This window comes from Epinephelus moara, chromosome 6 (genome assembly GCF_006386435.1).
Source record: "Epinephelus moara isolate mb chromosome 6, YSFRI_EMoa_1.0, whole genome shotgun sequence".
Lineage (NCBI taxonomy): Eukaryota > Metazoa > Chordata > Actinopteri > Perciformes > Serranidae > Epinephelus > Epinephelus moara.
Genome location: NC_065511.1, coordinates 9,421,735 through 9,434,139, shown reverse-complemented (window position 1 = coordinate 9,434,139; position 12,405 = coordinate 9,421,735). Strand labels below are relative to the sequence as shown.

The 12,405-nt window shown below is 39.0% G+C and overlaps 2 protein-coding genes across 3 annotated transcripts in view; one reads left to right on the top strand and one right to left on the bottom strand.

Moving 5' to 3' along the window:
• ptpn2a (protein tyrosine phosphatase non-receptor type 2a) overlaps positions 1 to 3,453 on the bottom strand; it is an 11,646-nt gene extending 8,193 nt beyond the window's left edge. Inside the window, exons 1-4 of the mRNA XM_050047721.1 lie at positions 3,242 to 3,453; positions 1,855 to 1,945; positions 1,656 to 1,756; positions 1,430 to 1,528 (exon numbers count right to left, since the gene is read on the bottom strand). Of these exons, the coding sequence (XP_049903678.1) occupies positions 1,430 to 1,528; positions 1,656 to 1,756; positions 1,855 to 1,945; positions 3,242 to 3,298 (348 nt within the window). The 5' untranslated portion in view covers positions 3,299 to 3,453. The remainder of the gene's footprint in view (positions 1 to 1,429; positions 1,529 to 1,655; positions 1,757 to 1,854; positions 1,946 to 3,241) is intronic.
• A 595-nt stretch (positions 3,454 to 4,048) lies between these two features.
• seh1l (SEH1-like (S. cerevisiae)) lies at positions 4,049 to 12,405 on the top strand. 2 transcript variants are annotated; one of them, XM_050047723.1, is made up of 9 exons: positions 4,049 to 4,273; positions 4,746 to 4,796; positions 5,032 to 5,178; positions 5,359 to 5,570; positions 6,986 to 7,084; positions 7,207 to 7,347; positions 7,546 to 7,700; positions 9,567 to 9,720; positions 11,958 to 12,405. In XM_050047723.1, the coding sequence occupies exons 1-9, from the start codon at positions 4,163 to 4,165 to the stop codon at positions 12,133 to 12,135; spliced, it is 1,248 nt and encodes a 415-aa protein (XP_049903680.1). In that variant the 5' UTR covers positions 4,049 to 4,162; the 3' UTR covers positions 12,136 to 12,405. The 2 variants fall into 2 exon arrangements, with proteins under 2 accessions (XP_049903680.1, XP_049903679.1); XM_050047722.1 differs by having other exon boundaries at positions 11,462 to 12,405.

Here is a 12,405-nt window from a genome sequence, read left to right as displayed (position 1 = left end):
TGTGAAGAAATGGTTGACATTCCTACACGGTTCATACTACATTTTTGAAAAAAGCCTTAAATGAAAGCTGAGAGTCTGCACTTTAAGCAGGTATTCATTGTTTCATTTAAAACCCATTGTGGTGGTGTACAGAGCCAAAATGACGACAACTGTATCATTGTCCAAATAATTATGGACCTGACTGTATAAAAGTCTTGGGGCAAGTTCCACTTAAAAATGTGTTAAATATCTTTCACCTGATGTTTGAGCTTTCTTTTATAGAATGCTGTGTTTACTTTCCCATTTATCTGCTGAAGGGATTAACACTTGAATGTATGAGGAGGATTTTGTAACGTCTCAACTAGTTTTGGAATATGCAACTAATGCTTACCATACACTAGAGGACTCTGAAAAACGCTTAAAAGACTTAAGTCTGACACCCTCTCACATCTAAAGACAATGTGAGTTTTTAGTCACACACTGTATAATTTTGGAAAGACTTGGGATCTTGCGGGGTCAATTGTCAATTCAGCATCATTATAATCCATAAAGATAAACTGTATTTGCCTACATACTTCACATTTTGGATTTTGTCCTCTCAATTTGCAACAACCTCTGTTGGTTAGGTATTTTATTTTAGTGGGAGGAGAGCATGGGAATGAGAGGCGACCCATTTCAAAAATTAAGATTTCTCACTAAAGTAAATGCTGGTTGGTGGATTAGGTACATGCTGAATTAAACAGACTCTTGTTCACTCCACAACTCCACCAGTTTATCCTCCTTGAGAACCAAGACTTGTTTATGTTCTTGTGCCTCCCCAGAGTCCCCTCCATGTTTACTGTCTACTTGGATTGTTGCTTCCCATTTGGGAGGTTCCATTTTTGTGTGGAAAAACTATATTGGACACAAATCCTTACCCAATGCAGAGCCTTTCTAACATGTCTGAAGTGATCATTTGGGGCTTAAAAGAATCTTGTGAAAAAAGTTACTGAGGTTAAGTTCAATGATGTAGTGCTCTTGTTGTAAAATCTTTATAGAGGAGCAAAATATGACCAGAATAAGCAAGTTCAGGTGTTATTTTTTCTAAAAAAAATGTGTGATACAGTTTGCCCTTGAACGCATTAATCTGAGTGAAACTAGAAGCTCATACATTTCCAGCCTATCAGGACCTTTTAGTAGGTTGCCTAACAACAAAATTATTTTTTTTACCACGTAAACAAAAACATTAATGTAAGTATAAAATGTAACTTTGTCAGCAAATTCATATAACATTTAAATACAGAAAAATTCTGTCTAAGTGGATGAAAGAATGACAGATAAAGCCAAACTAATATAGACAATGTATACAAAGTGCTCTGTGTGTGGCAGCTAATACTATCAAGATATGACACCTTAAAACAGACAGCATGGAAATAAGTGATCAGCAAGTGTTGTGGTGTACACTACTCACAGATCCCTTTTCAATGACTCTGTTGAGCATTATAACAGCTTTGGAACACTGCTCCCAAATCATCAGCCAGAAATGACCACAGGTATTCCTCAAAGGCCCCTGTGGAAGCAAAAAGAAAGAAATGTACATAGAAGAAAGGATCCTGACATTATCAAAAGCTCCAAAACATCAGAGTGAAATCCTGTATCCTGGTGCAGACACTGACACTGCTTGTGCTCTGCTGTACCTGAGAAAGAATGTAAGCTCTTTGGGCTTCTTCCACCATGACTAGACTTGCATTGATGTAGTCATTTTCAGAGTTTTCAAGTTTTACCCGACTGTGATCATCTGAAACCAAACGAGAGACAGAGCAATTACAAATCACAAAGATGCAATTGGCAATAATTCAAATGTTCATCAACAATCTTATTTGTCATAGGACTCACATGGGCTCACATCTCTGTAGCGGTTCAAGTTCCGATTCACTGGAAGTTTTGCCACTTTGTAGGGATATTCACTGGCTTGGTTGCGGATTTCCTGTTGGAGACAAAAAGACAAATAGGATGTTAGAAGCATCACATTATGTTGACTAAGATTTAACAGCAATGGGAGACACAGTGTGAGACAAACTGGTGGATATGTATGACATACACCTCCTGCCTGACTAAAGCGGCTCCAAGTAATACTGACAACATTCATGCAAATACCACACATACTGATAAAGGGTCTGTGTTTTGCACTAGATTCGCTGGAACTGCCATCTATAACCGACATGTGCTGCAGTGCTTTGTTCTGATTGTCTGTTAAATGACTCAGTTGAGCGAATTTTTTTTTTACTACATATGTTTTTCATGGTGTGTGTGTGTGTGAGGTGCAGACAAATATCATCTTCAAGCCACAATTGGAGTATATGTTTCTCATCTCTTTCTTCGGAAGTGATGGTTAAACATAAACTATTTTGCTGTTAAAAGCAACATAAAAGCCAACTAAACTTTTACAGGAACAAGAATAGTTTAGACTTTTAACAATTCCACTTCTAGGATATAATATTTACACTCTGAATAGTTGTGAAGCTTTCATTTCTTTAGTTTTCAGGAAAACAAAGGGGATAAAAGTTCTAAAATGATTTCTCTATCAACTACAAGACATATTTTCCCTTCACAAGCCAGGGACAATTTATCCAGCTAAATCTATCTACTATGACAAGACTCATAATCTTCTTCCATCAACAAACTGATTGTTTATGATGTAACACTAGTAGTTTAAGTTTGACAGTTTCTCTGTAACTTCCAAACAAGCTAGCTATTAGCTCCAAAACATCTCCAATTACATGTTATCCTCCGGTTTGTACCTACATATTACGGCTCATAGCTACAGTTAAACCGGAACAGATTTATTATAAAGTAAATGCTGGTCTCTCTGAGCCAGCTGGTGGTGAAACACATGCGCTTTTCTCTGGAAGTCCTGATGAGTTCTCAGAAACTGCAGCTGACGTCTGCTAGCGTCATCCAGCATTAGCTAACTGAGCCCAACTATGAAGACTCTGCCGCTGCACGTTTTCTAGCTGCCAGCTCTCTAGCTACGGAAGTCAGCCACTACTAGCGCGAAATGCTAGTTTCTCATTCGTCTTCACTAAGGGCATAGCACTTTATATAACCTCTACACAATGTGATAAGGTCTATAAGTGAACACAATTACATGACTCACACAGAGGACTAAAAGTAAACCAAATACGGGGAAAGGTGTCTAACGGGCTAGCTATCAAATTAGCTTGCCAAGTAAGTTAGCAAGCGATCGTCATAGAAACACGAGAGGCCCAGTGTCCCGACTTACATTGTAAAGGTTTTGCCATCTCCCGGACGAATCAATGTCTTCAAATTCTTGCTCCATTGTGTCGTAATTAGTGCCCCGAGACACTTGCTGGATGATCACAGAGTGTTTGCAACACCGTTCACTAAGTTACTCCTTTCTGTCAGCCATCTAAACAGCAGTGTGTGTAACCCTGGGGATCCCTGCGGGGAGTCTACTGCTCCTGCACAATACTGCATGCACGTCGGGTTGCCAGTTCCGTGTTTTTGTCAACCTACCAAAAAATTATTATTATTTAAAAAAATTCGAGTTACATACTGCTGTGTGGATGTTTTATTTTACATATCGACATATATCAACACTGACCCTTGCAATAAATTGTATTTTAATTTTTAGGCTAGTTTAACCTGACCAAAATTATTTTTAATATTTATTTATTGTTTCACATTGTAGAAAAGGAAAGATTAGAATAATAACTAAAATAGCATACAATATAAAATAAACGTTTTGCAAAAGTTTTTGTTCACACTTCTCTTGTTTTAAAGTGTTCTATTTTAGTGTTAAAGTCAATATTTTACCAAACCTGGCAACCCCGGTGACAGGAGGAGGGCATTTGAGCAAACACGTAACAAGATGTCACTTACTGTAGTTTGCGATTTTGTTTATGTCAGGAAACGTCGTGGGTTTTTGTATACGTTTTAAAAATCACATTATGTTGCCTTTAGTTCGACATAACTAGTTTTAACATACACGTTATTATAAAGTACCCTAAAACATGACTGACCTAAAATTGGTGTGAATGCGCCCCTCCGTGGTGAACTCAGGTGCACGCACACTACGCACACTACGAGGAACCGCCAAACATACACACACAGAAGTAGACACATGACAGGCCTGCTGGGCAACCAGTCAAGCTAGTGTTGCAGGTGTAACCTGGGTGAAATCATGTTTGTAGCGCGCAGTATCGCAGCAGACCATAAAGATCTAATACACGATGTGTCTTACGATTTCCACGGCCGGAGAATGGCAACATGTTCCAGTGACCAAAGTGTAAAGGTAACGGAAGCTAACATGAAGTATTCACCAGTTTGCTAATGTTAGCGTTAGCTGTCACAGCTAGCTGTTAACATCACCAACATTATCAACACCCTTAGCTCCCTTTACTTGATTTATTGACTCTCGTTTTTCCACCAGTAGTAGCCCGTCGTAACGTTAGGTCATTTCTTAAATATGCTGCTAAGTCTGACTATCGAAATCAGCTTTACCTTAATGAATTTAGCTACTTTGCTAGCCACAGTCCCTGTAGCATACAAGCTAGGGTAACGTTAGCTGCAGGTAAACTGTGTAGCACAGTTTGTAGAGAGTAGAGTACTTCTGAGATTTAGAAGGTGTAATTTAACATTAACTTTCAGTTGTAAACCGATTCGGGCCCTTGAAGTAAAAAGCTATGCTACCAGCTACATAAGTGTACATAGCAGCTTTCATATCAGCAATATTTCTGCATATTTAACGTGTCTTTTTGTCTCAGGTTTGGGACAAAAGTGAGAATGGAGAGTGGCACTGCACAGCCAGCTGGAAGGTGAGCCACCTGCTGCTTGATTAGTTTTAACCGCTAAAAGCTTCTCTAGTAAAATATTAATTATCAGCCAGCATGCTGGCAAAACAACACATCTGTATGGTTGACTCTACTATTTATGTCGTATTCTGTGTCTCTTGTGGACTCATACTGTCATTGATGTGGAAACAGCCCAAAATCTAGCTTAAACTAGTATTGGGGCTTATTAATTTGCCAGATGCTCGTTTCTCTTGTGCAGACACACAGTGGATCAGTTTGGAGAGTGACCTGGGCTCATCCAGAATTCGGTCAGGTTCTGGCCTCCTGCTCCTTCGACAGGACAGCAGCCGTCTGGGAAGAGATTGTAGGGGAGTCCAATGACAAGCAGAGAGGATTGAGCCACTGGGTTAGTACAATTCTAGCATCCTTCCAAACTAGCAGATCAGACATTGCACTCATTTATTTCTTAATCATAGACTCTGCACCTCTCCAGTTCAGGAGCTCCTGTACTGCAGAAAGTCACTTTGCTACAGTCTTCTGTTTTATACAAGATCTGACCCTGTTATTTTGTGGTGTTCTGTTTTAGATAAAGAGAACCACACTCGTGGACAGTAGAACGTCAGTGACTGATGTGAAGTTTGCACCTAAACACATGGGTCTAATGTTGACCACCTGCTCTGCGGATGGAGTGGTGAGGATCTATGAGGCTCCTGATGTGATGAACCTGAGTCAGTGGTCCCTTCAGCACGAGATCTCTTGCAAACTTAGCTGCAGCTGCATCTCTTGGAACCCCTCAAGGTAGGATATCTGTTTCAGATTCTGTTTTATTTTTTCCCTAATTGAGTGTGTCCCTTTTTAATTTTTCAGCACTCTTTAACGATTTAAGCACTTCTGTTTGTGTTGAATTCATTAAAATAAAACAAAACAGATTATTTTCTAATTATTACCTACCTTTAGTTAGTGAAAACACAAGTTCATTCTTTGTCCAGTTGTAACTATAACACATTGTCATCTAGATAGGACGTACAATCCCTTTCATTTTCTTTCTACAGATACTTTGGCTTATAGTACAGAAAAATATAATAAATTTAATTTTTGAGTAGGTACAAAAGAAAAGACACTCTGTTTCCAGTTTATTAGGTACACTTAGCTAAAACTAATGCAGTCTAATAGACGCTCCTGCAATAAATCCCACGTTTATAAACATTATGTTATAACTGTTGTAGAGATATAATGATTCAACTGCATGGTCATTTTGGAGGGTGCAGTTTGTGGTGCTGTCAAAATTTATTGCGTAATGTTGATGGTTGTTTCTATTATTTAGTTCACCCAATTTATGTCAGCAAGGGGACACTAAATAACAGAAACACATCTGTATATAAAGAGGTTTTCCTTTATGATAATACAGTAGGTTATTAGAGTGATGTTTGAGATTAGACTGCATGGTACAATGTAAAATATTTTAATAAGAGTAATTTCACTAAACCCAACCACACATGTCCCTATAGGAATATCATACAGGACCTGAAATGATAAATGAAGTGATTTTAGTTTTTTTTTTTGTTTGTTTTTTGTTTTATTTGTAGCTATTGAGAGTTTCTATTACTTTTTCCTCAGTTTAACAAAATATACATACAAACTTAAACACCACACAACTCATAAAGAGGGGAAATAAGGAAGAGACATAAGAAAGTTTAAAAAAAAAAAAGCAAAGCTTAAAGATCATTTACAGGATAAGTCAATGATATGTACATTTTTACAGTTCTCATAGGACTGTAACTGAGTAATCATTTCCCTTCCTCAAAACAATTATCTTCCCAACCTGCATGCCACTGAAAATGACTCCACACAGTCTCATTCACTTCTTCTGATACTCAACAACAGGCCTTTTTCATAGAAGACAATAAGCACAGGTGTAAATTAAACAAGTACTAATGACTGAATTCCATTTAGCTCCTTCAGTTCTAGGTGGCTGGTATCGAGCATTCTGGCTCACTGTCACACTGTCAGGAGTGACTGAATCAAAAAAATGATACAGTTGGTCAAATAGGTAACATTCAGTACTCTGGGTTGTTTCAAACATTCTGGCAGACTAGTGTCAAATTCAAGACATTCTGTAACTGACCTTTTTGTAAGTGCAAGGTTTGCTGCCGCTCAACTTTGGTTTGAGGATCTGTCGGTGTGATCTTGTGTTTTTTCTCCCTCCCACCCAGCTCTCGTGCCCACCCGCCAATGTTTGCAGTGGGAAGCGACGACAGTAACGTCACATATGGTGGGAAAGTTCAGATCTATGAGTATAATGAAAACACAAGGTGGGTATTACTGAAATGTTGTGTGTGTCACTTTTCTAATAAAAACATGCCAATATAAACAAAACAGAATTCCAAGTAGTTTTTAATATTGTTAAAATTTTGTTTGCACCAATGTTATAAAGGAAATATGCTAAAGCAGAGACGTTGATGACCGTCACTGATGCAGTCCATGACATCGCATTTGCTCCAAACCTGGGGAGATCATTCCACGTGCTGGCCATTGCTACGAAAGATGTCAGAATCTTCAAGCTTGTTCCTATGAGGTAACTCTTTTTACAGTGTTACAGTTTGTCATAGTTGTTATATGCACGACTCAGTACACAGAGTTTAGTGTAGTCACTGAAATCCTGCATTTCACATTTAAATGAATTCATATACCTGTACATTTGCCAATTTTTAATGGGAAATGAGAACCTACTACTGTGTAAATAAAATTTCTGTTACTTGGATCCATCTGACAGGAAGGAGAGCACCTCTACAGGACCCACCAAGTTGGAGGTGCAGATTGTGGCTCAGTTTGACAACCATAACTCCCAGGTGTGGCGTGTGAGCTGGAACATCACTAGCACCCTGCTGGCCTCTTCTGGGGATGATGGCTGTGTGCGCCTCTGGAAAGGTGGGAGGTTATTGTTAGCTTCTGTTGCTGACGGCTTCTCTTTCTTCCTTCATTCTTAGTGATGGCTTTGCTGAAAGCTGTTTTTGTGTAATGTTTAAAATGCTACTTTGAGTAAACAGTGACAGGTATTTAGTGACTTTGGCTGATGTGTTGTTGGCATCAGTCAATTTAAGAATGACAGAAAAGGCGGTCTAATTTCATAAACAGAGCTCACGAACTTTCACAGAGGTTAGATTGATTGATGCCAGTTCCAGAAACCCTCTTTTGACTGACTGTTGGTGGTGCTACAGCCACTCAGTGCATCTGTGTAGTGATGTGCAGCAGCAATGTTTCAGTCAACTGATGTAGTTTTGCTGCTTTGATTTTCCTTTCCATACACTTCATACCTCATTTTGATGGAAATACAATTTATATCAAATGACTCAAAGCAAATGTATGCACTTCAGAGGTTGTCATTGCCCCCCAACAACAGATATTTTTACTGGGGATGGGTCATACCAAACATTTTTATTTCAATATGATACTGATACTTTTTGTTAAAAGCATCACACCATGCTAAGTTCCAAAGTTTGCAACTGTGCGCTAGGTCCTGATATGACATAGTTTTCCACAGTTGTATGGCACAGGCCAGCTAAACATGTCTGGGCTGTTGTGGCACAAACATTACACAGTACTAAAAATGTTTGGAAGTTATGCAGCAACCCATATTTTGTATTTATATAACTGTTATCGATACAGTGTTTTAAAAGGATTTGATAGTAAATGAGTAGCTTGTGTCAAAGGATTGATCTCCCCCTTCCTCATAGATACAGTCATTTCATGTAGTTTGTGACATGAGAGTGTAGAGAACTGGGAAGCTATGATGGCTGTTACCCCAAATTGTGGTTGTGTCATGGCTTCATCACTTTTCTGTCACATTTCAATTGCTCACTAGAAGTATTTCCAAAGCATATTGACACATTTTTCTGTTATTGTCGAGTTGATCTGCAAACTTTTTTTGTGTTTTAGAAGCATATTGAGACAGGTTTGCAGCTTATTCATGTTGTAACAGATACTTTGTGGGTGTAGCTGCACCCAGCGCACCATTTTAGCTTTATTCTGGATTTGTATGTCCTCCTGAATAGTACATATTAGCATAAGAAAAACTATAGAATCTCTTCTCCTGCTTAACAGCCTTTGGAGGAAGCATTACATAAGCAAAAAAGACTACTTTTGCTATGTACATGTGCATACAAGTCAACTGGTAATAAATTGCATTATGAGATTTTCAATAATTGATTTCCCTTGACTATTTGGTGACAAGGGAAACAAGCTATTAACACAACAGAGACACACCTTGCTGTTGTTCAAGTTTATATGGCAAATGTGTTAGCAAACACTTGCCTATTTACACACCAAGCAGACACAAATCAACATTAGCTTTTATTTGGAGTTGTGTGTGTCTAGCTAATGAATGTAAGTCTGATATTTACTCTCCTTTTAACATTCCTCTTGTCTCCACCAACAGCTAGGAAAATGATCTGGCTTTATAGCAGCTGGATGTTTCACTTTGATCACCAGCTAGTTTCTAGCTTTGTCTGCTTTTTGGTGCTGGGCAGGTAGTTCACAGTGGGATTTAAGAGCTTTTGCTACACACCTGCTAGAATATTATTTTTAACTGCTGCGTGCGGGGGTGATAAATACAAAGTTGAGGATAGAATGAAATTAAATAGGTAACCTTTTATAGTGGAAAGGTCTGCTGTGGTCAAATTCTTCCATCCACTTTCTACTTTGCGTAGGTGCGTAGGAAATTAGGGACTTTGCGTCAAATGTTGATCATGTTATGTTACAAGCAGCACTGCTTTGATCTCCTGTATCCCTCTGCAGCTAACTACATGGACAACTGGAAGTGCACAGGCATCCTAAAAGGAGACGGCAGCCCACTCACTGGCTCATCTGGTCAGCCCACAGCCATGAGCACCGTTGTGGGCTCCTCCGTTCAGACGTCACAGAATGCCCTGAACGGGATGTCTGCAGGAAGGTAGGTGGTGTGGTGCGTCCGACGCCACTCACCCAGCCCAACCCGAGCCAGTCAGAACTGACAACTTATTGTGCCTCACACTGACTGGGACTGCAGCTGCTCACTGACAAACTTCTGGGCGCACACTGACCAAATGTTGCATTCATGCAAAGAGCTTGGCTTCCAGCATACAGGTTGTCAGTATGGAGCCTGTGGAGTGGGATGTGTTGTGATGTTTGTTTGTTTTTTACAAGTGATTTCCTCTTGACTTGTACGGATGCATGCAAGAGTAGTGTCATGTTTCCACTGTGCATTGTCAGTGTTAGGGCTCAACATATTCTTGCTATTCAAAACTAAAATAAAACTGTTTATTTAAATTTGATATGTGACGATTATTTCAAATTATTATTTTGGGATATACTGCAGGACCATTGTGTTGTTGGGTAACATTTTTTTCTAAGTATTAAAGAGATTTGATTAGCTTTACTCAGCTACATCTCAACATCCAGCATCTTTGTGACTATTCCCATTTTGAGATGAGCAGTTAAATTAAAGCTCAGTCATTTTTTTTTTTTATTTTTTATATTACGGAATATTTCACTTTGTAATTTGAATGTATCCTTGAGCAAGTACTGCCAACCTCTTTGCTGAGCGGAAGGACAGCTTGAATGAACCTCTTTAACCAGCTGTAATAACATCAGAAAATAGTATAAATACATGCATTATGGGTATGAATACAGCCACTGACATTTATGGCTTTAAATTCAGACTGTGTAACTTTTGAAAGAAGAGATGTCTTTCACATATGAAATGTTGAATTCATAAGCAGTAAAACTCACCCTCTCTCAATTCAGTGCACTCAGCTTTTGTTGCTCCAGCCTTACTTGGTCTGGTGTGACGAATAGCTTTCAGTGGCTAACCGTTTGCAGACTTTTTGACTGTTCTCTACATCTGCTACAATTACACCATGTTTTGTCATTTACTATTAGGTCACAGTTAAGCTAATATTACTGCTTTAAAATTTGGATTATAAATGAACATCTATTACCATTTGATGTTATGTGAAACAGGTTAAAAATGCCAGTGGACAAACAGTGTTTTGAGCTAACACTGGTTTTACAAGAGTTGGTATGTGGCTGTATTTATGTTCAACTTGAAGACACAGTTCACCCGAAAATCAAATCTACATATTTTTCTTCTTACCTGTAGTGCTATTTATCAGTCGGAGATATCGGCCACAGAGATGTCTGCCTTCTCTCCAATATAATGGAACTAGATGGCACTCAGCTTGTGGTGCTCAAAGCCATAAAAAAATGCAAGAAAATAGGTCCTACATGACACGATTGCCATCTCAGTCCATTACATTCGACTGAAGGCCTCTATCTCTAGTACTCTGCAACTAACACCAAAACAGTCTAAATTAATGAATAGCACTAAAAGTAAGAGGAAATGTGTGTATATTTGTTTTTGGGGGGAACTGTCCCTTTATTAACCTCTAACTTAAAAAGACTTCAGTATTAATCATGTTTGTAGTTTTTGACATAACTCTCGATTCACCTCTAACCTTAGTAACACAACATCTGTGTACTGTATGACAGTCTGTGTTTTGTAACCAAAGTCATTTTACAAAACCAAATTTGATTTTGTAAAATGACCTTGCATACAAGTTTTTTTCTTGTGATTTAAAATTGCTGTTCGACAAACGTGAGTGAGAACTGGGGTTGTTGAAGTAATGTGGTATTGTACTGCTTGTTGCATGCAGGATTGGCAAGAGAGCTCCCATTGCCCCTCCCCTGCGGCAGCTGACCTCTCCAAAGATATACCAGCATCCTGCATATTACTAATGTCTCCTCTGCACAAGCTACCATTTGCCCTTGTGTTCATGCATTTGATATGTGTGAGTGAGTCATGTCCCAGCTGAATACTTCGGTGTGACTGGTGAAGGGCTCTGTGTTGTGATGAAACCTGCATGGTTCAGTTCTTCACAGCTTCCACTTTGTCTTGATTCCAACTTGATGTTTATCAGTGGGTTCACCTCCTTTAATAACATTACACTTTTAAAAATTAAACCTCTGTCACTGCTCTGTCTGCCATTGTCCTCTCTTTTTGTTTCTAGAGCGTAAATGCATCCGTTCTCCTTTTAATGCCTCCTTTCCTACTTCCTTTGATGTGTGTCCCCTCTGTGTTCCATTGTCATCGTCCTCTCCCCGTCCATGTATTTGTTGTCTTCGTCTCCATCAATTTATTTGTTGCTTCAGGTATTTCTTTCCGCCTCTGGATCCTCCCAGAGAGGGGACCAGGTATGGTCACCTGCTGCCTCCTTCCTCTCTCATAGAGCACTGTGATGCTGAGCCCGTTCAGCCTCAGCAACAGGCTCTTCCCCACAGACACTCCTCTAGAGCACTGCTGCCCTTACCAGAGGCTGACGGACAGTGATTTTGGGGTGATTTAGCTCAAATAAGAAGGGACATGGGCGGGTTATGGGCATGAACCACACAACTGCCAATCATTTCTAATAAAGATCTTCCTTTATGTCTCTGTTTTCTAATGTTTTGTTTCTTTTTCCTATGCATAAATTAGAAAAGGTTTTGGACGATATGAAGATTTTGTGAATTTTGCATTATATGGCAAATAAAGCTATTTTGATAACCATTTAAATAGTCTACTGTACATGTCAGACTGTGAATAAAACATTTCCAATATTTA